Source organism: Pollicipes pollicipes, unplaced genomic scaffold (assembly GCF_011947565.3).
Source record: "Pollicipes pollicipes isolate AB1234 unplaced genomic scaffold, Ppol_2.1 Scaffold_4295;HRSCAF=5057_pilon_pilon_pilon, whole genome shotgun sequence".
NCBI classification, from domain to species: domain Eukaryota; kingdom Metazoa; phylum Arthropoda; class Thecostraca; order Pollicipedomorpha; family Pollicipedidae; genus Pollicipes; species Pollicipes pollicipes.
The window spans coordinates 31,066,154-31,094,132 of record NW_023596461.1 but is presented as its reverse complement, the minus strand read 5'-3'; the positions used below and the strand labels follow the sequence as shown (position 1 = coordinate 31,094,132).

General features: G+C 60.7%; 1 protein-coding gene across 1 annotated transcript; it reads left to right on the top strand.

Annotated features, from left to right (window-relative positions):
• Positions 1–7: 7 nt before the first annotated feature.
• On the top strand, positions 8–27,971 carry LOC119097435 (misshapen-like kinase 1). Its single transcript, XM_037220468.1, is given in 26 exon segments — positions 8–435; positions 5,036–5,101; positions 11,143–11,199; positions 11,514–11,558; positions 12,084–12,164; positions 12,560–12,608; positions 13,646–13,798; positions 14,202–14,461; positions 14,463–14,510; positions 15,013–15,145; positions 15,600–15,796; positions 15,917–15,970; positions 16,400–16,420; positions 16,798–16,905; positions 17,365–17,444; positions 17,819–17,948; positions 20,082–20,183; positions 20,608–20,661; positions 22,357–22,582; positions 22,885–22,991; positions 23,467–23,571; positions 24,232–24,402; positions 24,864–25,013; positions 25,385–25,495; positions 25,880–26,068; positions 26,660–27,971. Coding segments are annotated over 26 exon segments (2,844 nt in total). The 5' UTR covers positions 8–372; the 3' UTR covers positions 26,744–27,971.
• The last annotated feature ends 8 nt before the right edge of the window (positions 27,972–27,979 follow it).

Genomic DNA, 27,979 nt, shown 5'->3' with positions numbered 1-27,979 from the left:
TCAAACTCGCAACTGGCTGCTGTGTTCCTCTGTGTCGCCCAATTTCTTGTGCAGTATGGGAGGACGGTGAAAAAAAAGGGAGGGGGTAGCCTGAGATTAGTGGGAGTGAACTGGGAAGGTCGGACGACAATGAAGGATACTTTTGCAAACATCTTCCGAAGCCTATGTTCGAGCCAGTTGGTATAGATAGGCGCATCGCCTGCCCCACTGAGCTCCCATGCGCTCACAATCTCGGTGGGGGTCTTTGTTACCCATCGGCCCACCCTACCGTCGGTCGGAGTAATTTCTAGCCAGGATCATCCAAGCATCAGGATCTCAGTATTGAGAAGCTTGTGAACTGTGTGGAACAAAAGTGTATGCAAGATACTGGAGATGGCGCATTCACAACAGAACATTAATTGTAGCCTGGATGACATTGATCTCAATGCTTTAAAGGTAGGTACATCACATGTTATGTAAGAATGTGGCATGTTTTTGTGTGACATTTGGATAAACACCAGGCTTTATTTTCAGAGCATTTCATGTGAGATGCCCTGATTTTTCCTCCTGCTTTGACTACAGTGGCCACATTTGTGATTTGCTGTAGTTGGTTGTGACTGATTCGTGACACAATTCATCAAAGAGTTCAAGTTATAATTCAGTAGTCAGAAGTGGAATCATGTTGTGTGAATGCTGCTATTTCAAATGATTCCAAAAGTATTCCTTAGTTGCCACAAAATTTAGGCCATTAGTCACTGCATTCATATTTGTAAGCTTTTAAAATTGTGATTAAATGGACATTTTACTATGTTTAAAGGTAGTGGGAAATGCAGATTGACATGCTCCAACATGTGTGGGTTTACTACTCAATCACCCTTCACAGCTGTTTTCAAATATTTTAGGTCCATTTCTTCTTAGGGGTAGTCAAGCTGTTATTCTCCCCTGAACCAGCTTTCAAAAACTTGATTGATGTAAGCCTTGTGTGTTCTTATCTCTTACTGTGAATAGAATCATACTGCTGAAAGGTTCATGGAAGTGTACTCATGGCATCATATTCTGGCAACACAAAACAAATGACAATTAATGGTGCTGTGAACATGTGAATCACTGGCCCTGTTTTTAGGTGTGATAGCAGATATTTCCAGTTCAGTGTATGTGGTGAATGGAAGGACATGTGAAAACATCCCTTTGCAGGTAGAACCTTCATGCTGGCCCTGTCAGAGCTGTTTCTTTCTTTATTCCAACATGATTTGGGTATTGATGAATTCACCTGTCCAGTGAGACTATCATATTTGCTTTTAGGAAAAAGTCTATCCTCAAATTTGTTATATTTCCTGCTCATTATTTTAGGTTTACCTAGAAAAAAAACTTTTAGATATTGAGACCTCCTGCTTAGTTTCCAAGATAATAAGGTGTCATTTCAATTGCAACCTGAGTATCATCTGTGGTGGGCCCACCCAATCATTGTTTGTGTTTTAACATAGTGTTAAAAACTGGCTATTATGATATTCCAGTGCACAAAAGCTGCTTTTAAAACATCATATTATTGCTTGTACTCCTACTCCTACCTTAATCTAACCTAGAAACCTGACCTAACATCACCTAAACTGACCTGACCTCACCCATTATGAGCTAAGTGTCCTAAACTAGCTTAGCCTAACCTATGCTGACCTCACCTAACCCTTTTGAGGTGTGGTGTGTACCATAATACCTAATATACCCATGCAGTCATAGGTTTTGCCAGAGCTTATTTTGTAATTTGCATTGAACTTTTACTTTCTCACCTCATGACTTGTCTACAACTCAATAACAGTCAGCAGCATACCTAGAGGCACATGCCAAAAATGGGATTGAATAATTCCTGAAATTAAGATATCAACATAATTAGGCTATTGGCAGGGTATCATTGGCAATGTGCTTGTTTGTCAGGCCACTTCTTGTGAAGCAAAACACAAGTCATTGCTGTGATTAATACAGGATCTATTATTGGGATGAAATTAACTGGTTTGGATATGGCTGATTGATATCTTATAAATGTATATTGATTTGGCTTGTACTCTTTTCCATGTATACCCATATACCCATCCATGATTTAATTATGTTAACATAACTTTGTACAACCTGGTCAATCATTTACAAATATCTTCATGTGTGGAATAAGAGTTCCTGTGTGGAATTCCTGGGCATTTCATGCAGCTCACAAAATTCTGCAATTGCTACTCAGGGTAGCATACACAAGTGCATTTAACAAGTGTAGGCATACTTTTGTCTCACTTTCTCTTGTAATTTCATATTGGTGTAGGTTGATTACTTGCTGATGACATTGCACAAATCACAAGGCACACATTATAACATTTTATGAAAGTATGTGTTGGTAAGAACATGAATGTGCTGAATGTGCACATAATTAGCCCAGCAATAGGAAGTGACATGCTGATGTGTTTTTAGATGTTGGTAATATTGCAAATGTGATGCTAAAACCTTGCTAAATCACTTACATAGATTGTGCTAAGATGGTTGTATGGTCTTGTAATTCCATTTTGATGGCACCTTTTGCTGGATGAGCATGATGTGTAACATCAGGGCTGAGGCTCTGCAGTGATGCTGAACCATTTTGAACCTTGCAAAGTTGGCTGAGATGCTTTGTCCAGCAGCTGTGCCTATTTCCATTGTCATGCTAATAAGCAGGACCTATTTTGTTGGAATGCACTGATTTGGTCCAGCAGCCTTTATGAAATATGATCAGAATCTTTTGAAGCATTATCTGAATTTACTTAAAGTCTCTGGCTGGTTCAAACTGAGCATCTGCTTTCTCTATTTGTACTGTGAATGATCTATTTATTGGCCTTGCAATCTTTGTGTGTGATGGCTGGTGATCATGCCACTGCAATACCCAGCTATGTTATCCCATGGGATGTGACAAGAGATTTGTTTGCCTCATTAGTTTTCCATCTGAAGTTGCTGCTATAATGGTATGAGTCTTCACTGTATAATGCTTGTTTTGGCAACAGTACTAATTGCATTTTGAAGGTTACAGTTGTTTATTGTGGGATAATATCCCTGCATATAATCTTCAGCATGCCATTTTCATTCATATAGCAATGTAAATCATCAGGCAACTCTTATGTGATATGCAAACACCATGTTAATAGTTCTCTTTCGATGAGCTTTTGTTTTGGCCATGCGTCATGATCAGCACGATTCCGTAACACTAGAGCTTCTGACAGCCGCACTGTGCCCCGGGTGGAGCGGGGACCATGGCAGCGGTGATGCGCGGCGCCGCGGTGACGACATCGCCGCGCCGGTCGCTGGGCGGCGGCGCGGGTGCCAACTGTGGACGGCGGCCGGCGGCGGCCGGCGCGCTCCCGGCAGCGCGTGCGGCCCGGCCGGCGCCCGGTGAATCAGGGGACGGTTGGGCCGACGCGCACCGGCGGCCCGTGTCGGCGGGAAGGCCGCCCCGCCGCTATTTTCGGCTGGATCGCCCCGTGCGCCCCTCATTGTCGCGAAGAGTGCTGGGGGCGGGGCCGGTGCTGGCTCGGCAGGGAGCAGAGACGCCATCAGTCCCGCCACCCCCTCCTCCCGCAACCTCGGGCTGGGCGCCGGTTCAGATGAAGCTTGTCGTGTGCCAGCCCCGAACAACGACAACGTGAACCAAGGCGACCGCTGCGGGTGTGGGAAAGGTGGAGGACACGAATATTCCCGCACTTAAGCGGAGCACCTCGCGGACGACACGACGTGAACTCGCCAAATGGTGTCGGTTGCTGTGGCCCGGGTCGGAGGCGTGGAGTGGACGCCGCCGGTCCACGCGATGAGCGGCACGCGTCTGATCGAGGGTGGCGCCGGTGTCGCGGTCGTTCCGGCACGCTCGAGATCGCGCAGCGCCACATGACTCAGCGCCCGCGGCGCGATCGCGCCGTATTTGGCGGAATCTCCTGAACGACCTGCTGCTCATGGCGGGCTTTATGAAGCCGGCGTAGGTCGGACTCTGGTCCCGATGCTGTCCACTGGGAGCATCGGCACGGCGAGCTGCAGATGCCGTACATATTGGCGGCATGTGCAGCTTCTTAATTCTTGCGCAAGTAGCTGTCATGCAGGTGCTTTGTTGTAAAGGCGTAATCTATTTTTGGCACGCATCAATGCAAAGCAAAAGATCATAGCAATGCCTTGGCGCTCATTATTATCCGTGATTCTAGTTGAAGACAAGTTGCCATAGGTAACACATCTGGGGTTCCTGAATTTGTCAATATTCGTATTTTTGTAGTGCTTTTTGTCGCATGTTTCCAAAGAGCATGGACAAATACTGGGAATAGCTTCGCCTCTTCGAACCTAGGAGGCAAATGGAGTTCTTCAACCCATGTGTTTTCTGCGTGCTAATGTGGCAGATTCTGTTCTTCAAGACCAGCCCAGCTCGTGAAGTCTGTTCTGTTCTGTTTCGTTTTCTACTGATACTGTTTTTACTCAAGATTTGCTTTCTCTCAGCCTTTGGTATAGTCCCCACATGTGTTAAATGAGGACGCCACCAGCAGCATGAACGCCGAACTTTTGGATGGCTGGCCCGGCGACCTGACAGAAGACGATGCGTAAACTAGCACATTCGTGTGGATAATTCACCCGCTCTGCTGTAAATGAAGGTCTGGCCTCCAAGCCTACGCTGTGAAAAATGGAGCGTTGTGTTATTTGGAAGCGCGACATAATCATAACTTGTTTTACGAGGATCATGTGACACCACTTTTTCCATTACCATTACATGTCCATATTTCTCGCTGATGCGTGATACATGATCCTGCGTCACGTGACCATGTTTCCCCTTCACACGCGAAACATGATCCCGTGTTGTAGGTCCATATTTTGTCTTGTTATCACGGAAGGAAAACCGGACACCCACGACCAGCAAATGTGTTTTAGCGCTACGCATTCCAAACTAATCGCCGAGCGGATACACGCTAACTGCACTGTGACCGTTCCCGCGCCTCTGGCCCACGCCGCCACCCCCCCCCCCCCCCCCTCCCCCGCACCACTTGACACCACCGGCGGTGACCGGAGCCGTCTGTTGCAGGACCCGGCCGGCATATTCGACCTGATCGAGGTGATCGGCAATGGCACCTACGGCCAGGTGTACAAGGTGAGCTGCACGCGCCGCGGCGCGTCCGCCCGCCGCCACAAAGTCCGGGTCACACGACACCGTGGCGCGCTGTAGAGGGGAGAGGAAGGTCGGAGGCGGTCGAGCCTTCTGACTCGGGGAGGGAAGTCAGCAGAAGGGCCCGCCTCCGCGGCCGTATTCTCCGGATCAGGCGGGGATCGGTTTGGACGCTGTGCATGCAGAAGTGGTCCTGGACGATCGTTTGTGTCACGTGATCTGAGTAGGCCGGTGGCCGATGGCCGCGTCTTTAATGCGCTGTTACACACAGAATTGGCCGTGGTCCCCAGCGTCCATCGGGAGCTAAAGGTGGGGTCCGGTGGCCAGGGATTGAGCCGCGCAGCTGGGAAACCAGAGGTGCGAGGGTCGGTTCCCCGTTGCGCCGCGCTTACCGCCAGCGCGAGAGGCAGGCGACGTATGCGACAAGTGAGCCGCGGAACCACAATGACAACAGCTGTTTGAAATTTGTCATACAACGACTAAATTTCGCCTGCCTCTCACCGTGATGGCTTGTTCGTTGGCTGTCTGTCATCCTGGCAGGAAAGGCGGGTACCGCGGGAGGTCGGAGATCACCTGAGCCTGAATAAATAGGACGAATACTTTGGGCCCCGACTAAATGCTCATCGGAGCGTCTTTCTGGCCGCGTCCTGAATGTGCCGTTGGACCAGCGCGGCCCAGCTCAGCAGGGGATCATATGCAGGATATTGTGACGGCCGCCCCGGTCGGCTCTTATTCTAGCGTGCAACTTTTGGCACGGCTGAACGCAGCCACTCCCGGCGGGCGTCAGGTGCGCTTTTTATGTCCAGTGGCCAGCCGACCGCTAAATCCATGACAGTGTTTGTTCCGGCTCAAACCCACAACGCTCAGGCACTTGCGGCTCCAGTCGAATGGCTGCGGCTGGTACATTTCAGCCGCGCCGATGGAACGAAGCTAGTGTATTGCGAGTTAACGACAGCTGCCTATCTGCCTCCGTACGTGCACTCAGCATTTCGCGCCCTCTCTGGATTGGGTGAGGTCGACCGCGGGATGATGCTTAAGCTCTTCGGATTGGGTGAGGTCGACCGCGAGATGATTCTGAAGACAGGAAATACCCCGCAGACGGGGGTCGAAGCTGCCCGCCTTGCAGGCGGTGTGCCGTGTCTGGACGCGGCCACGGGCGTGCGGCGCTGGGACGGACTGCGGTGGCTTATGTCATGTGGCCTTCCTGCGACGCGACCAGCCGGCTAATGTCAGCTAATGCAGCGGGATGGGGTGGGCAGCGGGCGGCCGGCGCCGGACCCTCTCGCTGCCGGGGTACAGCGCTCGCCGCTGGCGCCCGGGCCGGCTGCGCTGCACGTCTGGCCGGGCCAGCGGCCGGCGCCGGACCCTCTCGCTGCCGGGGTACGACGCCGGCCGCTGGCGCCCGGGCCGGCCGTGCTGCACGTCTGGCCGGGCCAGCGGTCGGCGCCGGACCCTCTCGCTGCCGGGGTACGGCGCCGGCCGCTGGCGCCCGGGCCGGCTGCGCTGCACGCCTGGCCGGGCGAGCGCCGTGGTAGCGGGCTGCGCTGCCGGCCGTAGGACTGTGAGAGGCACGGCGCGGCGACGTCGCTTCAGGCGCAGAAGGGCGGCTGCAGGGCGCCATCCCTGCATCGCCTGGCGGAGTCCCCACACAAAGGCTGTGGTGCTGGATCGTGTAGACAGGCTCTCGTAGCTGGGTGTGCGGGATGGCATTCACGTGTCGGGGCCCGTTTATGTTGTTCGTTGCAGACCATGTGCACACTTGCGGTTTGGTTGTTGGTGGGACCACGGCCAGCTTTTGGCCAGAAAAAGTTTACATCTTCTTTAACAGCTGGCGGGGAACGCGTCTGAATGGCTGATTTCCACCTCGTTGTTCTCATTCCGGTAACTCAGCTGTTATGTCTTGTCGGACAGATGTGTTTATCGCCTTTCCTTGCCGGGCGACCCAGGCGGGCTATTACTGTGTAGAAGACGATGGGCTAGGGCCAGGTTTGAAACCAGGAATCAGGAATTTGATGGGTCGCGTAAAGCTGTGTTTTATTAGTGTCACTGAACATCGGAACAATACCATGTTCCCTGTTAACGAGGCAAAATGAGTGGAAGCGAACATCCCTCCCATGGTCAGAACCATGCGTGCCATGACTGTGGGGGAAGCGGTATTGTGGAGCCCTTGGCACACTGATCATTTCGTCGACCCTGACCTTTCAGTGACCGTGACCTGTGGCATGTCAAATCGGATCGCGCAGCTCCAGCCTCATGTACAACACTCACCCCCGCTGCCTCGAAACACTTTGTATGTTGCGGCAATTAAACAAAGAAACCGACAAAATGCTAGTCATACCGCATCAAAGATCGTTTAAGATGACAAATATTTGTCAAAATAGGTCACGAAAGGCACACACCACCTCCCAGTGATTGCATAATTTCACGTGCGTGTACTAGCTCCACCTAATGTGATTAACCAACGTAATTGCACTGAGTGGTGGCTTATCTTCAGGCAGAATGATGAGGCACGGCTACTCAGTGCCGGAAGTTCCCTTAGCGTACCCTACGATAATCCTGCGTTATCAGGCGCCTGAATGCGAAATACGACCGGCATGATTCCCACAAAAAGTCACCTCTCGCGAAAGGTGGGGTCTCTAAATTTACACAATGTGCGCGAGTGTTCAACCTCAGCATCGAAATGTCAGCATCTTTCGTCTGGTGGTTGTAAGGCTGTCCCGGGAATGACAGGCTGCACGATGCCCTTCGGCGGAAGACCGGTAAAGCTCCGCTTGCCTGGCGAGGGTCCAGGACAACTTTCAGGCATAGGCGCACGCACTGAACCACGCACAGTGGCCACGTTTCCACTGTTGTAGGTGAGTCCGATCCGATCGTGGAATCGGGGCTCGCTCGAGATCCGCACTTGCTGCTTCTTCGCCCATGTTTGCTCAGTGACGAACTGAGATCGGATCGCTTGCAATGTGAGACCTATCCAGTGGTTTTCACAGAGGCGCCATTTGTGAACGGTTGACAGCATTCCCATGTGTGTCAAGGGACGTTCGATCAGGTGCACTTGACCGAATGAAGTATTAGAACTGGAACCGATTCAAAAACTGATTCGCGCCTATCCTGTCACACAGGCTCGTCTCTTTGACTTGTCTCCTTGACTCGTCTCTTTGGCCCGTCTCTGGCCTGCCTCTTCGATTCGTCTCTTCGGCGCCGTCAGGCTAGACGAGGGATTTGATAAAACGGATGGCACTGTGACGAGCGGGCCATTTCAGTCACTCCTCCCGGGAATCTAAGCGATAAGATTATCATGTAACAACAGGTGATATACCAGTGTATGAACTGAACCCTGGTTGCCACAGCAGTGTCATTTGATATCCCCCGGCATGAAGATTATCTAATTTTGTTATTTACTGGCAGATGTAATGGTTCTGTGATGAACTAGTTACGCGTCCATTCCGTGCGCGTGCAAGGATTTTGAACGTCCTTGGACTCAGATAAGAACACACAGCTGTGTGTCCGGTTCACAAATTCAACTGTAACTCGTCATACTGTCCTCAATTCGCGGAATCTCATGCTGCAACTTTTCGGTCCTTTCAATCCTCCTGCGTTTCCGGCATATATTTTGGTGCAGTGTAGGAGGAGAAAGGGGGGGGGGGGCGTCTCTGGTCTGTCCAAAGTGTACCAATGCTTACTTTTTAAGCTGTCTTGCAATAACGAAGAGGGTGGTGCTGGAAACATTGGGACTCGTCGGCCAGTCAGTCGGTTGTGTGTGGACCCGTCGGCTGGTTTGTCGGTTGTGTGCGGTCTCGTCGGCCGGTGAGTGGGGTTGTGTGCGGTCTCGTCGGCCGGTTGAGTGGTTGTGTGCGGTCCGTCGGCTGGTGAGTCGGTTGGTGCGGTCCCGTCGGCTGGTGAGTCGGTTTGTGTGCGGTCGTCGGCCCGGTGAGTCGGTTGTGTGCGGTCTCGTCGGCCGGTGAGGTGTGTGCGGTCGTCGGCTGGTGAGTCGGTTGTGTGCGGTCCCGTCGGCCGGTGAGTCGGTTGTGTGCGGTCCCGTCGGCCGGTGAGTCGGTTGTGTGCGGTTCCGTCGGCTGGTGAGTCGGTTGTGTGCGGTCTCGTCGGCCGGTGAGTCGGTTGTGTGCGGTTCCGTCGGCTGGTGATCGGTTGTGTGCGGTCCCGTCGGCCCGGTGAGTCGGTTGTGTGCGGTCCCGTCGGCCGGTGAGTCGGCTTGTGCGCCGGCCGGCGTGCAGGTCGCGGTGGGGCGGCCGCCCCGCCTTATACGGCCGGGGTGGTGGCGACGCGCGCCAGGTAGCCGGCTGCGGCCGCGCCGCCGCCCGACCGGCCCGGCCCGCGCCGCCGCCTGCTCGACCGGAAACGACCTCACCGCCGCCCGTTGGTCCGTGAGGACGGCGGGGGAGGGGGTGGAGGACGGTAGGTCTCGGTGATCCGTGACCTCCCGGGCGAACCGTGTGCCCGGCGTGCCGGGCTGTGTGGCGGACCTGGGCCCGGCAGCCCGCGCTCACTCCTAGACCGTGAGAGCAACGAGCGGGGCATAGACCGAGTAGCCCGCGATGGCTCCGACTGGACCGTGGGAGGAGAGAGGGCGATAGGTTCTGTAGCCCGTGGTCACGTGGGGACGAGCCGCAAACTGCGCCGTGACGGGGTGAAGGACACGGCGGCCAGCGCGGCCCGCTGCGGGCGGAGAGCGCGCTCTGGGCGGGGTGACGTAGCCGGGTCCGGTGCCGGCCGTGCTGGCCACGGCTCGAGTGAACGGCATGAGCTGGACCGCGACGCTGGTCGGCGAAGCATTAACGCTGGCGACGCCGGCCGCAGGACGGCCTGAAGAACGGGTTTGACCGAACGCCGCGGCTGCGTCAGCGGCGAGGCGGCGCTATCTGGCGTCTCTGACTCACTGGTGCACCGATGACTGTGTCGGCGATCGGCGGCATGGCCAGGGGCGGTGACCGTGCTTCCCACCCGGACGAGAAGCGTCGGGCGGTCGGGGGTGCGCTGAGCTTTACTTTTACGTTGCTCGTCACTGGCGGTGTCAAACCGTCGGTCTCTTCGGGTACGTTCGGGTAGGGGGGGTGGGGGAGCCGTCGAAGTTTTTCGCTTGATCGCGTGTAATTCACTAGATTCTCGTTTTCCGTTGTAATGGTCACATCTTCGTCGGTACTGTGACGTTTAGAGAACTATCAAAATGTATGGGGTGTCAGGCATAAGTTTTATGCGCAGGATGCGCTGAGTGATATTTGACTTACATGGTTAGAGGTCTGTCATGTCGGTTTCATCGCACCGGACTCTTTTCTTAAACTATGACCAAGGTCTTGGTAACGGCCATCGGTTCTCCACGTGCATTGCCTCAAAACGCCTACTCGAGAGATGTGGTGCTCAAAGTCACAAAATAGTTTGCGTCATTTAGACCATGTTTGCGGCAAATCTGCTGAAATCTGAAGTACGGCTGGGGATCACTAGAGTACGGATGGGATCACTATAAGTCGCGGCTGAGTTACCGTGACGGCTCCGCAGCCCGCTCGGTGGATTTGTGAGGTTCCTCACGATGCCATTTGGAATCAGGAGATGTGCCGCCCTTTCTGTTCATGCTAATTGGAGTCGCGATGTGAATTATGTTGCTCATTGGGCTAATGAGGTCTAGTATTTGTTCCACGGCAGACGCTGAGCGCGTGCAGGCGTTACCAGAATAGGGCATTCGGAAAGTAAGCTCTGAAACTTCGCTAAGTAACCCCTTGAAGGGTGAAAATTCCGTTGCAGTACATCCCATTTTTCTACCAAGAAATCGGGCTCATTTGTGATATGTCCACGCAGTAGATCCATCGGCACTGTGCCCGATCCGGGCTTACGTTTACGTTCGGTCATTTGTGATCAGTCCACGCAGTAGATCAATCGGCATTGTGCCCGATTACATTAGATTACGATTAGATTAGATACCAACGTTGACGTTGGGTCTCGGTGCCTCGCCCACTGCGTGCTTCGGTGTTGTCCCACGTGGCCCGTCGCCTCGCTGACGTCGCTGCTGTCGCCAGGGTCGCCACACCAAGACGGGCCAGCTGGCGGCCATCAAGTGCATGGATATCACGGAGGTGGGTTGGGCGGCGGTGGTGTCCTCTGTCGCATACGACGGCAGGAACTGTCCTGCGGGCGGGGATGCTCACACTCCATGCACGCGGGGAGGAACGGAGACGGGGCCGGATTGTGGAGGAACCGTTACGTCTGGACATGACATTTGACATTTGCATGACATTTGATGTTGAGGTGTTATCAGTCAGTGAGCCGCGTAAGTCGTTCATCAGTCACGCGTTCTGTGAAGACGCCGGATGCCCCCGCTGTCCGACGTGTGGCAAACGAGCGTGCAGACGAAGGCGTGTTAATCACGACTCCACCGCTGTCGTTGCAGGATGAAGAGGAAGAGATCAAGCTGGAGATTAACGTGCTGAAGAAGGTGAGTCGGCGGGGGTCGGGGCGGGGGCGGGGCGGCCGCCGCCGTCAGCGGGCCGAGCGGCGGCCGCGGGCGACCGTGCTCCGGTGCTCGACTGTGTGCTCGGCCGGCCCGCGACGCTGATGGATGTGGGAGTCCGGCGGTGGGCCGGCGGTCAGTGACGGCCGCCGGCCGGCTGCAGCACCCCGCACGCGCCCTGCCAGCGGCTGGTGTTGGGGGCGGGGCCACGCCCCCGGCACTTCGCTAATGGCTTCATTCAAAGCTGGTGCCGCGTGCGGGAATGGGCCGGCTGAAATGGCGTTCTCTGTCGGAGGTTCTGGTGGTTAATCAGATGCTTTGGGGGGGGGGGGGAGGGGACTGTCTACCCAATGGGTAATTGCCAGAGGGGAGAGCTGTTCGTCCTTGACGGAATGCAGCGGTGAGCGGCATGTGCGTTCTGGCGGGAGCCGGCGCTGGAGCGCGTGCTGCCGTCCCCACCATTGGGGGCTTCGTCGCGGATGGCGTCTGACGCGGCGGCGCTGCTTTCAGTACTCGCACCACAGGAACATCGCCACCTACTACGGCGCTTTCATCAAGAAGTCGCCCCCGGGCAAGGACGACCAGCTATGGGTACGGACCACTCCGAGGAAGTGCCAGGCCTGCTGGGCGGCAGGGCGCCGCGTCGTCCCGAGAACCAGCTCAAGCTGTGGGACTTCTCTCTGGTGGCTGGAGTCTTGACGCTTCAACGCACCCAGTTGTGCTGCGTTCAAAGCCTTCTGGCGTCTCGAGGCAGTTTGGTTCGGTGACCCAGCACCGTAGTGTCACTGGCTGTGCGGCGCCACCAGGCCGGTCTGCGGAAAGGCATTCACTGGCTGGCAGTCAGCCGTCTTCGTGTCTCTGACGAGGAGGGTGTGTGTCTGTGTGTGTGGGGGGGGGGGAGGGAGATGCCCCCCCCCCCCCGCCCCTGGTGCGTGCCGTTCGGCCGCGCGGCCAGCCGGTCTGACCTCTAGGGCCTCTGCTTTCAGCTGGTGATGGAGTACTGCGGCGCCGGGTCGGTCACCGACCTCGTCAAATGTAAGCACCCTTCGGTCCCGGGGTCCGCGTCCGTCGCGGCATGGGTGTCGTTCGAGGTCACGTGGCACGGCGTGTGATGGCCGTTCCGTTGGCGCGCTAGTGCTCTGCCGCAGCTGTGGTGGCGTATTTGGCCACCGAACTTGTAGGCATTCGACGCAGCGGTATTCTGTGGGCGTTTGTATACTACCGAACGCGCTGTGTGTGTGTAAGCTCGCTCATATGCGAATGCTTACAAGTGGCGCCTTCAGCGCTGCCGCCGGCTGTGCCACACGAATGTGAGATGGCGTATTCAGCTGACGTGATGAACACAATGTGGCGTCTTCCGTGGGGTTAGGTCTATACAATGACGTCGGGCTGAGTGTTGACTGGACTGAGACCCATTCCGTTCTCCTCCATGGTGCCCGCCCGTGCCTCCCGCCTCGCACAGGTAGTGAACTGCCTGTCATGACGCCTGCCGCTCAGTGTTCGAATTGCGATCGGTTTTTGACCAGCATTGGCGCCCGAAATGGCCAGACAGGCTTAGGTAGCTTGCCGCGTCTTAGACAGGCCGCCCTCGGCGCTAGATGCTCGGCGGGGAAGGGCGGCCAGCTTGCGGCCTTGGCGTACGTTTTGCTGCAGAGCGTCGTTTTGGAGGGAGAAAGCTGTACATAGACTGAATTCGTTCGTGTAAGGCCAGAAGTATTTCGGAACTAGCTTTATCATGGATTAGACGAGTGTTGGTCATCTTAGAGATGACAGCCATCAGTCGCCTTACCCTCCGCATTGATTAACGTGCGAAAGTTGGATTTAATGTATTTGTCGTGCGAACTTTCACTGGATGAGGGCTTGTGCGAAGCGTTCTCTTCTCCGTCACATATTGTAAAGGTCACTGAGCAGTACCAGCCGCCGCAAGATGACCCATATCGGCCGTGTCGCCTCGCCTTGGCTGAGTCCCTGCGTGTGACTGTCGGGGCTCCGCGCGCCGCCGTCGCCCGCCGCCCGGCCTGAGCGCCGGCCGGCCGAGGCGGTCCGTGCTGACCCGGCGCGGCCGCCCGCAGCCACGAAGGGCCAGTCGCTGAAGGAGGAGTGGATCGCCTACATCTGCCGCGAGATGCTGCGCGGCCTCAGTCATCTGCACGCCTGCAAGGTGATCCACCGCGACATCAAGGGCCAGAACGTGCTGCTCACCGATAACGCCGAGGTCAAGCTGGGTGAGTGGCCGGCCGCCGAGCTGCGGGGCTGTCGGTGGGGGCACGGCACTGCCGTGGCAGGGCGCTGAACGGCCGCGGCAACGGCCGGACCGTCGCAGTCGGGGCTGGCCGCCAGTGTCTGAGCTTGAGCACAAACCGGCAGCCATGCTCGACGCCGACTCGCTCGAGGGTGCCACTGCAGCCGACGCGTTCACCCCGGCGCCGCTGGCGACCCCGGCGGCGGACACTGTCTGTTGTCGGTGTCGCCACGGGGCTCTTGTCGGCCTGTCGGGCTGGGCTTGGCCGCCCACCGCGTCTCACAGTTGCCTCGGGCGCGCTGTCGCCCCCTCGCTGCCCAGCCGTGCTCCGCCCCGTGCGTGTGCGCTGTCCGGCCGTCTGACCGCGTGCCCCCGCGGCGCCGCAGTGGACTTCGGTGTGAGCGCCCAGCTGGACCGCACCATCGGCCGGCGCAACACCTTCATCGGCACGCCCTACTGGATGGCGCCCGAGGTGATCGCCTGCGACGAGAACCCCGAGGCGACGTACGACAACCGCTCGGACCTGTGGTCGCTGGGCATCACGGCGCTGGAGATGGCCGAGTCGCAGCCGCCGCTCTCCGACATGCACCCGATGCGCGCGCTCTTCCTGATCCCGCGCAACCCGCCGCCGCGGCTCAAGACCAAGAAAGTGGAGCAAGAAGTTCCACAGCTTCATCGAGACGACGCTGATCAAGGTGGGTGAGGCGGCGCGGAGCTGGCCGTCGCGTTACGGAGAAAGCGTCTACTTTCCCAGAGATGCTGACTGGTGTTGCGTGGCCCATGAGGGTGTATACACCGTGCTTGATGCCTCTGATGTACAGCGTTTGGTGATGTCTGTCCGTGCCTGTCCGCGACGCAGTGTCCGCTGAGGCCAAATGCTGCGGTCTTGATTTCTTTTCAAGGTCGCTCGTGTGCCACGCCCCAGAATACATTTGAGAAGTCAGAAATGTGCCGACTGTCTCTGGTGCCGACGTTGTCTGTCACATTGGCGCCTGTTTTTTTCTCGCTGATATGCGTGCTCTTGTGCTCGCTTGTTCGTTTGACGTTGACCATGACCCGCAGTGGTGCCTAACCACCCGCGGGTTTAGATTCCCGCCTCCTCCGACTGCCAATGGTGGCGCCACACACCCGTGTCGCGCGCGTGTCGCTGGGAGTCGACGGCACTGACCGGCACGTGTTGACTCGCGCGGCCGGCAGGACTACCACCAGCGGGCGTACACGGACCAGCTGCTGAAGCACCCGTTCATCAAGGACCAGCCGACCGAGCGCCAGGTGCGCATCCAGCTCAAGGACCACATCGATCGCATGAAGAAGCACAAGGCTCAGCGAGGTAGGCCCGGGGCGACCCGTGACGCGCTCGCACCCGCTGCGGCGCTGGTGGCGCGGGCGCTTCGTCAGGTTTGATTGCGTTGCGTCGGTGACGTGGAAACTGGCGTTTTGGTGGGCTGGCGGCTTGCAGAGGTTGAGGTCGGTGTCGTGGTTGTGAGGTTGGTGCGTGTGCGTAGGCTGTCGGATAATGCCTCCCTGCCTGTTTGCAAGTCCTGTAAACGGAGGTAGTTTGACAGCTTGAGAGGAAGATGCAGATGGTGACGAACAACACGCTCCAGCGAATCAGATCGGATGACGGGCTGGTGATGTTGGAGAGACGTGACAATCACACCTACCAGCGGCTGCAGTTAGTGTCCCCTTCGGGAGGGGGGAGGGGGTTATGCGCATCATCATCATTCCTCACCGATGGCCGAACTTGCCCCTGCACGTGCTGACGCGGCCGCGTCCGGTCGCAGACCGCGAGGAGAGCTTCAACTACTCGGGCAGCGAGAACGAGGAGGAAGAGGAGACGGCCACGGCCGGCGAGCCGTCCTCCATCGTACAGGCGCCCGGCGAGAACACGCTGCGCAAGAACTTCCAGCAGATCCAGGAGGGGCGCGCCGCCGCCGCCGGCGAGGAGCGCGAGCGGCGGCGGCGCGAGCGCGAGCGCGAGGAGCCGCCCGAGCCGGGCCCGCCGGCGCGGCCGCCGCTGCCGGCGCGCTACCCGGAGCAGCCGCCGCCACCGAGCCGGCCGCTGCCGCCGCCGCCGCGCGACGAGCGGCCGCCGCCGCAGCAGCCGGCGCCGCGCTCCGCGCAGCAGTTCAAGCCGCCGCCGCGCAAGCCGGAGGTGAGTGCCGACCAGCGGGTGCGGCGAGGCCCGGCAAGTAGCCGCAGACTTGGGCGCGGTGCGCGGGCGGCCTCGTGGGCACCGCTGCTTGCTGCGACAAACACCGTGCCAGTGGTGGCCGTTGACTTAAAGAACGCTGTTGTGGTGTCCGGGATGTTGGTGTGGAGCGCTGTGTCGAGTCGTGCGGCTGGCGCTGCAGCATGGAGGGCGCCGTTGCCCCCAGCCCGTCGAACCCAGTCGGCTGGCGCTGCAGCATGGAGGACGCCGTTGCCCCCCCCCCCCCCCCCCCCAGGCCATCGAACCCAGTCCGGGCGCGACTGCGTGTTTGTCTAGCGATGCTCTCGATACCGAGTTACCTGCAGTCACGACGTAGCTTAGGTATGCCAACATGGACAGAACGCGTCGCTAACGCGCTGACCTTGTTTTCAGCCGGCGCCCAGACGACCGCAGGTCAGTGATGTGGGCTCATACTCATGGCTGTCGCCGCCCGAGATCGTGACGTGGAACTCCAGCCAGCTGTTAGCCGGGCCACGTCAACCGACAGTCTCAGTACATTTTTGCCGATTAGCGGTTTCATGGATTGTCAAGATATTTAAAAAACCCTCAATATGTTGGTTGGCTATTCGTCACAGGTGATTGCGTATGCGCTGGCCTTCATTTCCAACTGATGCGGGCTCCTTTTGGGGAGGGGGAGATGTTTGCTGGACGAGTAGATCCGCCGCTCAAGTTAAAACACCTGTCAGCATCATCACGCAATGTCAGTGAGGACGTGAAGCGGGCCGTGTGCTGCCGTGACGTCACAGTTCCCACGCCTCCTCCGCGACCAGGACCTGGACGTGTTCGCCGCCCAGCTGAAGGAGCTGGGTGGACTAGGGGCGGCCGCCTCCTCCCGAGCCTCAGCCACGGCCAACGGCAACAACCATGCTCCAGTCCAGGTGAGCGCTCCCGGTCTGTGGACGCGGCCTGTTGTCCTAATCACGCTGAGCTCGGTGACGTGCTTATGGTCGGCGAGCTAGGAGGTGGACCGCGACGGTGAGTGGTTGTTTTGCTCGATATGCAGACAGCCTTTGCGACTTCAGGTAGTATTTGCCTCGTGGGGCTTGGTAGGTCCTCAGAGATTCCACTTGATGCGAAAAGGTTGGCAATGTCGTTGCTCTATGTCACTTCCCAGCTGCCTCTCTGTCCGCTTACATGTGATGTGAGCTGACACGTCATGGCTGCCCGGACAAATGTCCCCGCTCCATCCGAACTGGGACTGTTGACGCGTCTTGACGCCCTCGTGCGACTCACAGCCGCTGTTAGGAACGACCGAGCGGCGTTGTCTGACCTGTGTGACGAGCCGCCGGCCCGTCCCCGCGTTGCGCATGACCCCGGCGTGACGGCGTGACCGGCAGGAGGACAGCAGCGACGAGGAGGAGCCGGGGCCGCCGCGCAACGACGGCACGCTGCTCGCGTCCGACTCGCCCAAGCCGCTGTCAGTGTGGGGACGGGCGGCGCGGGACCGCGGGGACGGGGCGGGGCGCACTGGGCTCTGGCCGTGTGTCTGGTGGGGTGTGTGCCAGCGCCACTGTGAAGCCCTGGTGTCCGCGGCAGGACTGGGGCAGCTTGCGCGCCCGCTGTGACCCACGTGGCGTGCAACGTTCACTCGAGCTACGACTGAGCCGGTTATGGATTCAGTTGGTGTAGGGTAACTGATTTTGGAGTTGTTTTGTGACGCAGTTCGTCTGTTTCCTTGCCACCGCATCGTGACACTTAAACTACACCTGTTGAGCGTTGTCCGGTGGTGGCCGGCGCGCCTGGCCAGCGGCGGCTGCGAGCTCGTCCCTGACGCGCCCCGCCCGTCGGCAGCGCCCAGTGGCAGAGCACCGACCGCGAGCCGGGTGAGCCGCCCGTGCGCAAGCCGCCCAGCCAGCCGCCGAACCGGCCGCTGCCGCCGACGCCCGACGAGGACGGCGACGGCACGCTGGTGATGCGTCGGGTGAGTAGGGTCGGGTGGCGGCCGCCGACCGGCCGCCACCCGGCGGACCGTCCGTCGGCACGGGCCGGTCCGCCGGTCAGGGGTCCCGGTCCGCGTGGCCGGGATCCGGGTCTGCCTGGCGACGAGTCCCGAGTGGGTCTGCCCGTCTGTGGTCTCCCGTTTGTGGATGTTTGTCTGTCTGCGTCTGTGCGCTGTGACTGCCTGTCTGTGAGCTCCTGTCCGCCCGTCTGTGCGGCTGTTCTGTGCTTGCGGCTTGTCGGCCCGTCCGGCGACGACGGCGCGCACGGCTGCGCCGGTAGCGCCGGGTCTGGCCGGGGCGGCGGTGGCGCGCCGGACAGGCAGCGACGCAGCGCCAGAACTGGCGGGCTTGGCACTCTGAAGACGGCTGGACGCGACCGAACGGCGCGGCTCCGGCAGTGCCACGAAGCGCGAGACCGCTGACGCGATGCCGCTCTCACGAAGAGGGCTCGAATCCAAAGCTCCCGGCTGGGGAGAGGCGGAGCCGATGCTCCTCGGCCGCCGACTCGGTTATCCGGGCGTCGGCCGCCTCGGAGCTCTGTTACTGGCGAGTCCTGCGGGTATATCCCGACGGAGACCGCTTGCACGCCCGTCATCGACGCCGTACATTCTCTGCCTGCTATGAGTCTTCACAGGCCTGCAGCGTTGCCCGTTTTGTTCGCCCTCGCACGATATTTACGTTCGTAGCTTGAAAAATCGGTTTGTTTGTGTTACCGTCTCTTCTGGGGCGTGCCTTGCGCCTTGTTTTGCTCTGTTTGGTGGCGGGAGTTGGTTTTGCTGGTGGTGGCTCACACTTTTCCGTCGGGTCCTCTTCGACCACACCCCTCTGACACTTCAAACCGGCAGTTCATTAGACGTCTGCCTCCTCCCCTCCGTCGCCCCCTCCCCCCCCCCCCCCCAACGCTCTCTCCCATCTCCCCGTTCCGTGGCCTTCCGGTGGCGGCGGTTCCACGAGCCCACTCCATGCCCCGGTGGCGGGTGGTGACGGGCCACGCTCCCCCGACAGCAGCGCTTCTCCGAGCACGAGCAACTGCTGCGCGACTGGGACATGAAGCGCTTCTTCCCGGCGGCGGCGGCGGCGGCGGCGGGGGGCGAGCCGGGCGGCCGGCCGCGCCAGCATCGCCGGCTCGAGTCGGAGTCGGCGCTGGCGGCGGCGGCGGCGGCGCGCGGCCGGCCCCACCCGCCGCCGCCGCGCCGGGCGCTCGAGGCGCCCGAGCCGGGCACGGCCGGCCGCCTCCGCCAGTGGGTGCGCCGCCGCGAGAAGACCGACCTCGAGCTGGGCGGCGCGCGCGCGCCCCGCGCGCTGACCAAGTCGTGCTCGGAGCCGGCGCCGTTCGAGGTACAGCCGCGCCGCAGCGGCCGCCGCCCGCCCGGCCGCCGCCGACGGCCCGCCACTAACCGGCCGGCCGCCGCCGCCGCATGGGCTGCATGCGGGCGCCGGCGGCCGGTCCGCCGCCGTGTGGCATGTGGACAGCGCTGACCCGGGCTGACCGACCGTCTGTGTGTGTGTGTGTGTGTGTAGTTATCGCGCTCTCGTGCACTCGCATGCACTAACACGCCTGCGTGTTCGAGACGGCGGCTGCACCGCGGCGCGAGCGAGGGAGAGAGGCGGCGCCGGGGACCTGTTTCCTGCTGCAGACTCAGCGGGCTTGCTGGCGGGTGCTGCAGTGTGCTGTGCGGTCCGCCGTCGCGGAGTGCCCGCGGTGTTGCTGGGAAGGTGAAGTGGAGTGCCTGGGGTAGTAACAGACTGTGTGAGCAATCGCTGCGCCCGTTTGCGTGTCTGTGGCTTGGGTAAGCGTAAATATGGTGTGTTTTTGCGCTTGGGTGATGTTTGGTGACATGTCTGACGGCAAACTGACCCGTGTTTTGTCGGGCGCACTGAGGCGCGTTGTTGACATGCTGAGCGCGTGCTTCGCCGACGTGACGACCTGCATGTGATCGTGCCGCGCGTGACACCGCACCCTCGCGTCTGGATCCTGGAGCGGCCCGCACCGGGTGAACCCGTGCACCGCCGCGGTACACCCGCCACCGAGGCTGCCGCGCGTGCGCCGCCCGCCCCCGGCTACGGCGCCCACCTGCCCCGGCCCGACCTGACGCCACGTGACATGCCGGCAGAACCGCGAGGAGCAGCGCCACCGGCACGCCGACTCGTCTCCGGGCCCGGTGGGCACGCCCGGCTCGCGCACCAGCACCGTGCTGCCCGACCTGCTGCCGCAGGTGGGTGCCCGCCTCCCGGCTGGGCGCGCTGGCGCCGCCGGTGGCTGCCGGGAAGGGTCGGATCGAGTGACGCTGGGCCGCTCGATGGCAGCTGATCTCTCTCGGTTGAAACAGACGCTATTCCCAAGCAGACAATCTGCTGATTGAACCCGTGTGATTGCGGACTGTTTCAGCTTCAAGGGAGGCTGGGCTGTGCTCTTGAAATGCGGGAGTGCGTGTTGGGTCACCCTTTCTTACCGAAACGCCCGCACGATGAGATGCGCAGCATTCTGTACAAACTGTGCGAAATCCCTTCAAAGACGCGCCCGTCCCGCCCGCCGGCGAGGCTGCCGCGTCCCGTGTCGCCTCCGGCTACGGCGTGGTCACGTGCCGCCCGGCGCCCGGCGCTGTGCACGCCATGAGCCCGCATGTCGTTCCGTTACAGACCAGCTCCAGCCCGGGCAACGGCCGCCACCTAGACAAGTCGACGTCGGAGGAGGTGCGTACGGCCCGCCCCGGCGCCGGCGCCGGCGCCTGTACATAGGGCCGCCCGTAGCCGTAGCGGTGTAGCCAGTCGGAATGTCGCCCCGCCGCCGAGGGACCACTAATACGCCCGGGAGGGGGCCGGCGAGCGGGCTGCGCTGCGGGCGTCCGGGGACGGCCGCCGCCGGCGCCGACCGCGGCCAGCGTCGCGCGCCGTCCGTGCAGACAGGACGGAGCGCGCCGGGACTGTCGCTTGGCTTGGCGGCGCTTGTGTGCTGATGGGCTTGTGGTCAGCCCGGGCCAGCCACGGCCGGCGGGGGCCGCCGGAGCTCGGCGCCAGGCGGCCCCGCTCTGGCCCCGGCGAGGGTGACGGCAGGTCGTCTGCTTGCCCAGTGAGCCCCGGCTAACATGTCGCCAGTGCCGGCGGCCGGCTGCCGTCGTGACGTATTCCGCAGTTTGAGCTCTGGCGTTGACGGGCCACGTCTCTGTATGTGGGCGTGGCGCCACCATGTAGTCGTCGCGGCCTCCATCCCCGAGTAAAAATGCCCCCCCCCCCCTGCTGCGCGTGTGCGGCGCCCCTGTGAGCGGCGCGGTTGGCCGACGCCGGCGCGCGGGGCGGCCGGCAGCGCGCCGCCCCGCGCCGGCCGCGCGCCCGGCGTGTTTCACTAACGCTGTCTGTTTCGTTGCATGATAATGGGGTGGCGCGTGTCGACTAACCCGCGCGGCGCCTGCTGCGCCGTCGGCCCGCACACCCCGTGAGTACAGTCGCCGCCGCCGGTGCGCAGAGCCGCAGCGGCGCCCGTGCCGGGGCGGGGGCACGGCCTCGCACGGCCGCGGCATGCCGCCAGTCACACGAGCGTGTGCCCGGGTCGGGAAAACACTGCCGCATCCGGGCCGTCGGGGGCACCGCATCCTGGCCTCAATTACGCCGCCTGTTGTGTGCGGTGTGCCCTTGCCGGCTCCGCACGGGCTTCCTCCGGGCATCGGGGTTTGATTGCTTTCCGTTGAGCCGCGCCAGCGTGTCGACGGGTCTTTCCCTGTGCCGATTCGCGGCCGCCGCAGTATTCCTGCCCTTCCTAACAGCACACGGCGCCAAGTCCCAGCACGGCATAATGACCTCTCCTTTCCTGGATGCGGCAAAATTCAGTCCCCTCGGCCTCGTTCACACCGCCTGGGATCGTGGGTCTGTTCCGTGATGTAAAATTGTCATGAAATTCGGGAAGGCATGCCTGTTTTGCGGCCGGGTTTGCGTCGCGCTCCTTTGTGGCTTTCTGCTTACACATGCGGGTCTGCGCTCTCGGTACAGACGATGGCGCGGAAGGTGTGGGGTCACTGCCTGGCAGCCGCTCGGGTTTGGGAGTGGCTACTACGTGGTCTTGCATGACAGTTTGTCGCTGTAGTGAGTGCTTTGTGGCGCTGGAGCCCAGCTCTTTATCATTTATCTGACAAAGTGAGTCTCGTCCTATATGGTGATTTCATCAGAAGAGCTTCAAAGCTTCATTTGCATTATTTTCACCACTGTAGTGCAGTAACTTTGTCGAGCGATAGGTGTTTACTTTCGCGTGCAAAGCACTTCTGTTTTATACCCGTACGAAAGCGTCAGATGGTCGTCGGAAGCCTACCACTGTCCTCCACAAAGCACCATGTTCGGCCACCATAGCAGACGTGGCCGTGAGATGCTGACCCCGGCCGTTGGCGTGGTCCGTTTCAGTACCGCTCGGCTGTGGGCCAGCCGGCTCAGTCGCCGCTCCAATTGCAGCACAAGCAGAAGTCGTTCCTGACGTTCGGCTTCGGCGCCGGCGGCAGCAGCCGGCGCGAGAGCCACATCAACGTGAACGTGACGCCCACGGGCCACGAGGTCAGCTCCACGGACACGCCCGAGATCCGCAAGTACAAGAAGAGGTTCAACTCGGAGATCCTGTGCGCCGCACTCTGGGGTGAGTGCTGCCACTGGGCGGGGAGGGGGGGGGAGAGGGGGGAGGGGCGGCGCCGGAGATGTGGGGTAGGACGCGCCTGTCGTGGGTGGGTTCGCGGAGTGGGCGTGAGTGGGGAGCGGTTCAGTGGCGCCGATTTCACCGCAGGGCCCGATGAATGTGGGTTGTGTTTCCTCAGAATCCGCATGGCTGAGACCAGCTTGCTGAGCTGTGGACACGTTGCCGGCGACTCCCGCCCACTCGTGCGTGGTTCGAGCACGTCCGCCCGCGCGAGCGTCTCCCGCTCTGACTGGCCCCGTCCGCAGGCGTGAACCTGCTCATCGGCACCGAGAACGGCCTCATGCTGCTGGACCGCTCGGGCCAGGGCAAGGTGTACCAGCTCATCTCTCGGCGCCGCTTCCAGCAGATGGAGGTGAGGTGCCGTCGGTGCGCGACGCCAACGGCCTCCGGCTCGTGGTCCGGTGTCGGGCGCTGCTGGACGGCGGCGGGAGCTCGCCTGCGTTGTTGTTGTGCGTTGTTGCGTATCCCCTGCGTGACGTGCTGTCACCGCCGCGGCGTCGGGTGGAGGCTGTCTCGCTCCCCTGCTGACGTGATCGTGCAGGCACACGCACACTGACAGGCGATGCGGTGAACACGATCGGTGTGCCTGCCGGAGCCCGTCCCCACAAGGTGTGCCCCGTGGAGGCGCGAGCGCGGCGCAGCCCCGCCACAAGTCGTCGCTGGGGGCCGGTGCGTCGCGCGCTCCCCGGATTGTCCGGTGCGGATCCTTGTCGGCGCGGGGATGCTGACGTGTTCATTGCAGCTGTTTGGGAGCCGCAGCTTCTGTTGTGTGTGTGTGTGTGTGTGCCATCGGGACGCGTGCGTTAGCCAGACGACGCACGTTCCAGGTGCTGGAGGGTCAAAACATACTGGTCACGATCAGCGGCAAGAAGAACCGCGTACGCGTCTACTACCTGAGCTGGCTCAAGAGCAAGATCCTGAAGTCGGAGTCGGTGAGACGCGGTCGCCCCGCCGCGACGCTCGGCGCACTGGAAGCCAGGCTGGCCCGTTATGCCGTGGTTGTTGCTCGGCGCCCTTGGAGCCAGGCTGGCCTGTTATGCTGTTGCTGATGCTCGACGTCCTTGGAGCCAGGCTGGCCCATTATGTTGTTGCCCGGCGCCCTTGGAGCCAGGCTGGCCTGTTATGCTGTTGCTCGGCGCCCTTGGAGCCAAGCTGGCCTGTTATGCTGTTGCTGATGCTTGGCGTCCTTGGAGCCAGGCTGGCCTGTTATGCTGTTGCTCGGCGCCCTTGGAGCCAGGCTGGCCTATTATACTGCTGCTGATGGTCGGCGTCCTTGGAGCCAGACTGGCCCGTTGTACCGCTGCTGCTGCGACCTGCTTGATTCACGGTCTAAAGGGTGGGGAGGGGAGGGTTAATACTGCACCAGCCATGTGTCGGAGTATCCGCACCAGCCAGCGCGCTGCAGGTAGCCGCGCTGGTGGCCACCTGGTAGCCGCGCTGGTGGCCACCGCAGCTGGCTGGTCCGATCCCACCAGACCGGCGCCGGTGCCGCCTCTAGGGCGGACCGCGCCGCGCCGCCGGACACGTGATAGCGCCATCCAGTCACCTGCCGCCGTGATGGGGCTCTGACGTCTGATGTTCTGTGACCACAGCAGCAGGTGGAGAGAAGGAACGGCTGGATCAACGTGGGCGACCTCAACGGCGCCGTGCACTTCAAGATTGTCAAGTTCGAGCGGATCAAGTTTCTCGTCATCGCACTGCGAGAGAGTATCGAAATATACGCCTGGGCGCCCAAGCCCTATCACAAGTTCATGGCCTTCAAGGTAGGCGCATGGCTAACAGGCACTTGTTGAAGACAGTTGACTGACATTTGTGTTAATGCGCATTGTTCAGCAGGGCACAGTTACCCAGAATAGCAAGTTTTTCTTGATTTCGGATTACAGACGACTTTTTGTTCGGGGTCATTGCCGTAAGTTATGTAGGGTACGATTATGCAGAGCAAGCTTCTTTTAAGGCATGGTTGCAAACGCTTTGGTCTACGAGGTCGCGGGCTGACGACGCAAGCGCTGTGCCTGCCATCAGCCCGGTTGATGGAGTGAGCTTGCATTTGTTCGATTTCGTGTTTTCAGCATTTCCGAAAAAACTAACAACCATACCGCAAGTTGCCAGGGAACAGTTAGAGTAGCACACATTGTGAAGGACCTAGTATACGATGAAATCAGCGCGGCTGCCGGTGGGCGCGTCTGCCCTGCTGGCACGCTGACGGCCGCGCCGCCGCCGGCAGAGCTTCGGCGAGCTGGCGCACCGGCCGCTTCTGGTCGACCTCACCGTCGAGGACAACACCCGGCTGAAGGTCATCTACGGCTCCTGCGACGGCTTCCACGCCGTCGACCTCGACTCGGCCTCCGTGTACGACATCTACCTGCCGAAGCACGTGAGTGGCTGGGGGGGCGCGGCGGCGGGCCGGGCCGCGTTCGCCGGCGCCGGAGTGTCGCCGTCTGTCGCGGCACGTGTCCTCCGTGCACTCGCTGCCGGCTGCCGCGCGAGGGGACACTGGGCCGAGATGTTGGAGAATGCCGTACATGGCACGCACGATGTTCCGTTTGTTGTGTTCGCCGCGGACACGAGCTGGCGGCGAGCCCTGATGTTCAGGGATGTGTTGAGGTCGATGCTGAGGGCTGCGTGCGGCCGGAGGCGGCGGCGGCGGCAGCGGCGGCGGCGCCGGGTCGGGGCCGCCGCCGCTGTGGTGTTGGGAGGGAAGCGGCTGTGACCCGTCGTGACATCGCTGTGCCCCGCCCCCTGCAGGCGCAGGGTCCGATCGTGCCCCACACGATCGTCACTCTTCCCAACACGAACGGCAACCAGTTGCTGCTCTGCTATGACAACGAGGGCGTCTACGTCAACACCAACGGCAAGGTGAGAGAAAGCTCTCACTCGTAACGGCGAAAGCGTCGTATGCAGTGTCTGCTTTAAGGACGATTGGCCGCAGTTGCGCTGCCGTGTTGCACCGCCCGTGCTGTGACTGGGTGCGGGGAGAGGTGGGCGGTGGGCACCCGTACCCCGCGCTGTGGCCGTCGGACACCCGCCACGGACGGTGGGCGGCGCCGCTCAGCCGGGAGCCGGCTCCACATGGCCCGTCTCCGCCGCCTCGCCGCCGGTCGGGTTCTGAGCGGCCGCGTACGCTCCCGCCGGCCGCTCTCGCCGCGGGATGGCGCTGCGGTCGGCCCCGAGTGTGGGCGTCGCGACGCGTGCTCCGTCGCCGCCCGGTCAGCCCCGACGTCACCGGTGTCGCGTCGACAGGTCTCCAAGAACATCATCGTGCAGTGGGGCGAGATGCCGACGTCCGTGGCGTACATCGGCACCGGCCAGATCATGGGCTGGGGCAACAAGGCCATCGAGATTCGCTCCGTCGAAACGGGACATCTGGACGGCGTGTTTATGCACAAAAAGGCGCAGAAGCTCAAGTTCCTCTGCGAGAGAAACGACAAGGTAGGTCGGCGACCTTGGAGCGCCGGGGTCGAGGAAGATGGATAGGGGGGGGGGAGAAGAGGTTGGTTCTTCCGGTTGGAAGAGGAGGTTGGTTCTCGTCTGGCTTGTCTCGAGTTCCATATAGGTGAGGGCCTGTCGTAGCGGGACTCGTAGTAGGAGGTACTGCAACGGCCCCAGTGGTCCGTGATGGTTTTGACCCGGTGAACATGACAGCCTGCAATGAGCCCCAGGCAATCCTGCCAGACACGTGTTCGGATCAGGGACGTGTGGGTCCAGCGCGGCACTCGGCGGGACCGAGCGTATTTGGCTGGGGGCCTGTGACCCGTGCGGTAAGGAGGACCAAAACTTGGCTGGTGCTGCGGGTCCGGGTCTTCGCCCCACCCAGCCGCCCCTGCTGCGACCGTAGGCACGGGCCGTCCCGATGACAGCCGCTATTGCCTGTAAGCGCCGTGCTCATTCGTTTGCTGCACGAACGGGGTCTGTGACACCGTCGCGACGCCTCGCTGCCGTCTGTCGTCCGTCCGCTGCCTGCGCCGGTGCGAGGCCTGGCCCACGCTCCAGCGCCCTCCGCTCACGCCGCTGCTCCGGCAGGTGTTCTTCTCGTCGGCCAAGGGCGGCTCCGCCTGCCAGATCTACTTTATGACACTGAACAAGCCAGGCATGGCCAACTGGTGAGCCGGCCGCCCGCCGCACCGCTCGCGCGCGGGCGCCGCGGCGGACGCGCCTCCCGTCGCGCCCGCACTGTGACGGCTTGCGGCCGCGAGCTTAGCGGCGGCATGCGGCGCGCTCGGCGTGGCAGCACAAGATGGCGGCCGTGCTGGGCGCAGTGACGGCCGCTGCCGCCTGGACGCGGCGCGCGCGGCCCCCGGCTCGCAGCGGCATGTAATCTCTCAGCATGCTGGTAGTTGCGCGGCGCCGGTCGCGGTAGGACCTTGTTTATCCGATTTTCGCGGCGCTCCCGGCCGCGCGGTCGCCGGCCACGCCACGGAAGGCCGCCAGGCGGCAGGTCGATCGGAGCCCGGCCGGCGGACACTCTTTGTGTTGCGAATATTATTTTGTTACAGTTTGGAACCCAAACATAGAAAACCCGTTTTACACGTGCGCGTGCAAGCGAGACGTTTTTGCGCGTGTGCACGCGCGCGCCTGCGTGCGTGTCGCCGCGCCGGTCGACTGCTAACAGTTGTATGTGGGCGTGCTGTAGATGTAGTTTGTAACACTGGCGAGCTCAGTCGATCCCTTCGTACGGCGGCGTCAGCCGAAGGGCCCCGGCGGTTTTAATCGGAACGGTGTTAATCGAAACCGTGGAGCCTGTCTGCCCGCCCGTTCTCCCGGTATCGTGCTGCTACAGGAAAGGCCTGCCCGCTGCGGCTGCCCAGTCGCCATTTTGTATCCGCTCTCATCTCGTTTTGTTTAATGCTTTATGGATTTGACTGTGCCGGGAGTGATGCGTGCGCGCGCCTGGCGCGGCTGGTCTTCCCGTGGTGTGGAGGGCGGCGCCGCGGCGGCCGGCACGACCGGCGGGATGGGTCGCGGCCCTGATAGACGACCGCCGACGGAGCGCCGCTGAGCCGCGCGCCCGACCGGCAGCCGGCCGCCGAGCCGCCCGAGACCGGCGCCCGCCCGTCTCGGTCCAGCTATCGTCTGGTAACTGTCTGGTAGCCGTCTGACACGCTCGGTTGGGACGTCGCTCTGCTGGGCAGCCAGCAGCCCCCGTGACGTGCGTATGGTAGTCCTCGCTTTTGTACCGGTGCGTATCAAATCCCCGCAGCAAAAGCCCTCTGCGATGCTTTTATTCTCAAACTGTGCTCGACATTTGTCTGATAGTTTCTGTATTTCTTGCCTCACTGTAAATATGATGGGAAAACGTTAGGAAATACAGCAATATAAAACGGTCTGGCGTGGACGAAGGTG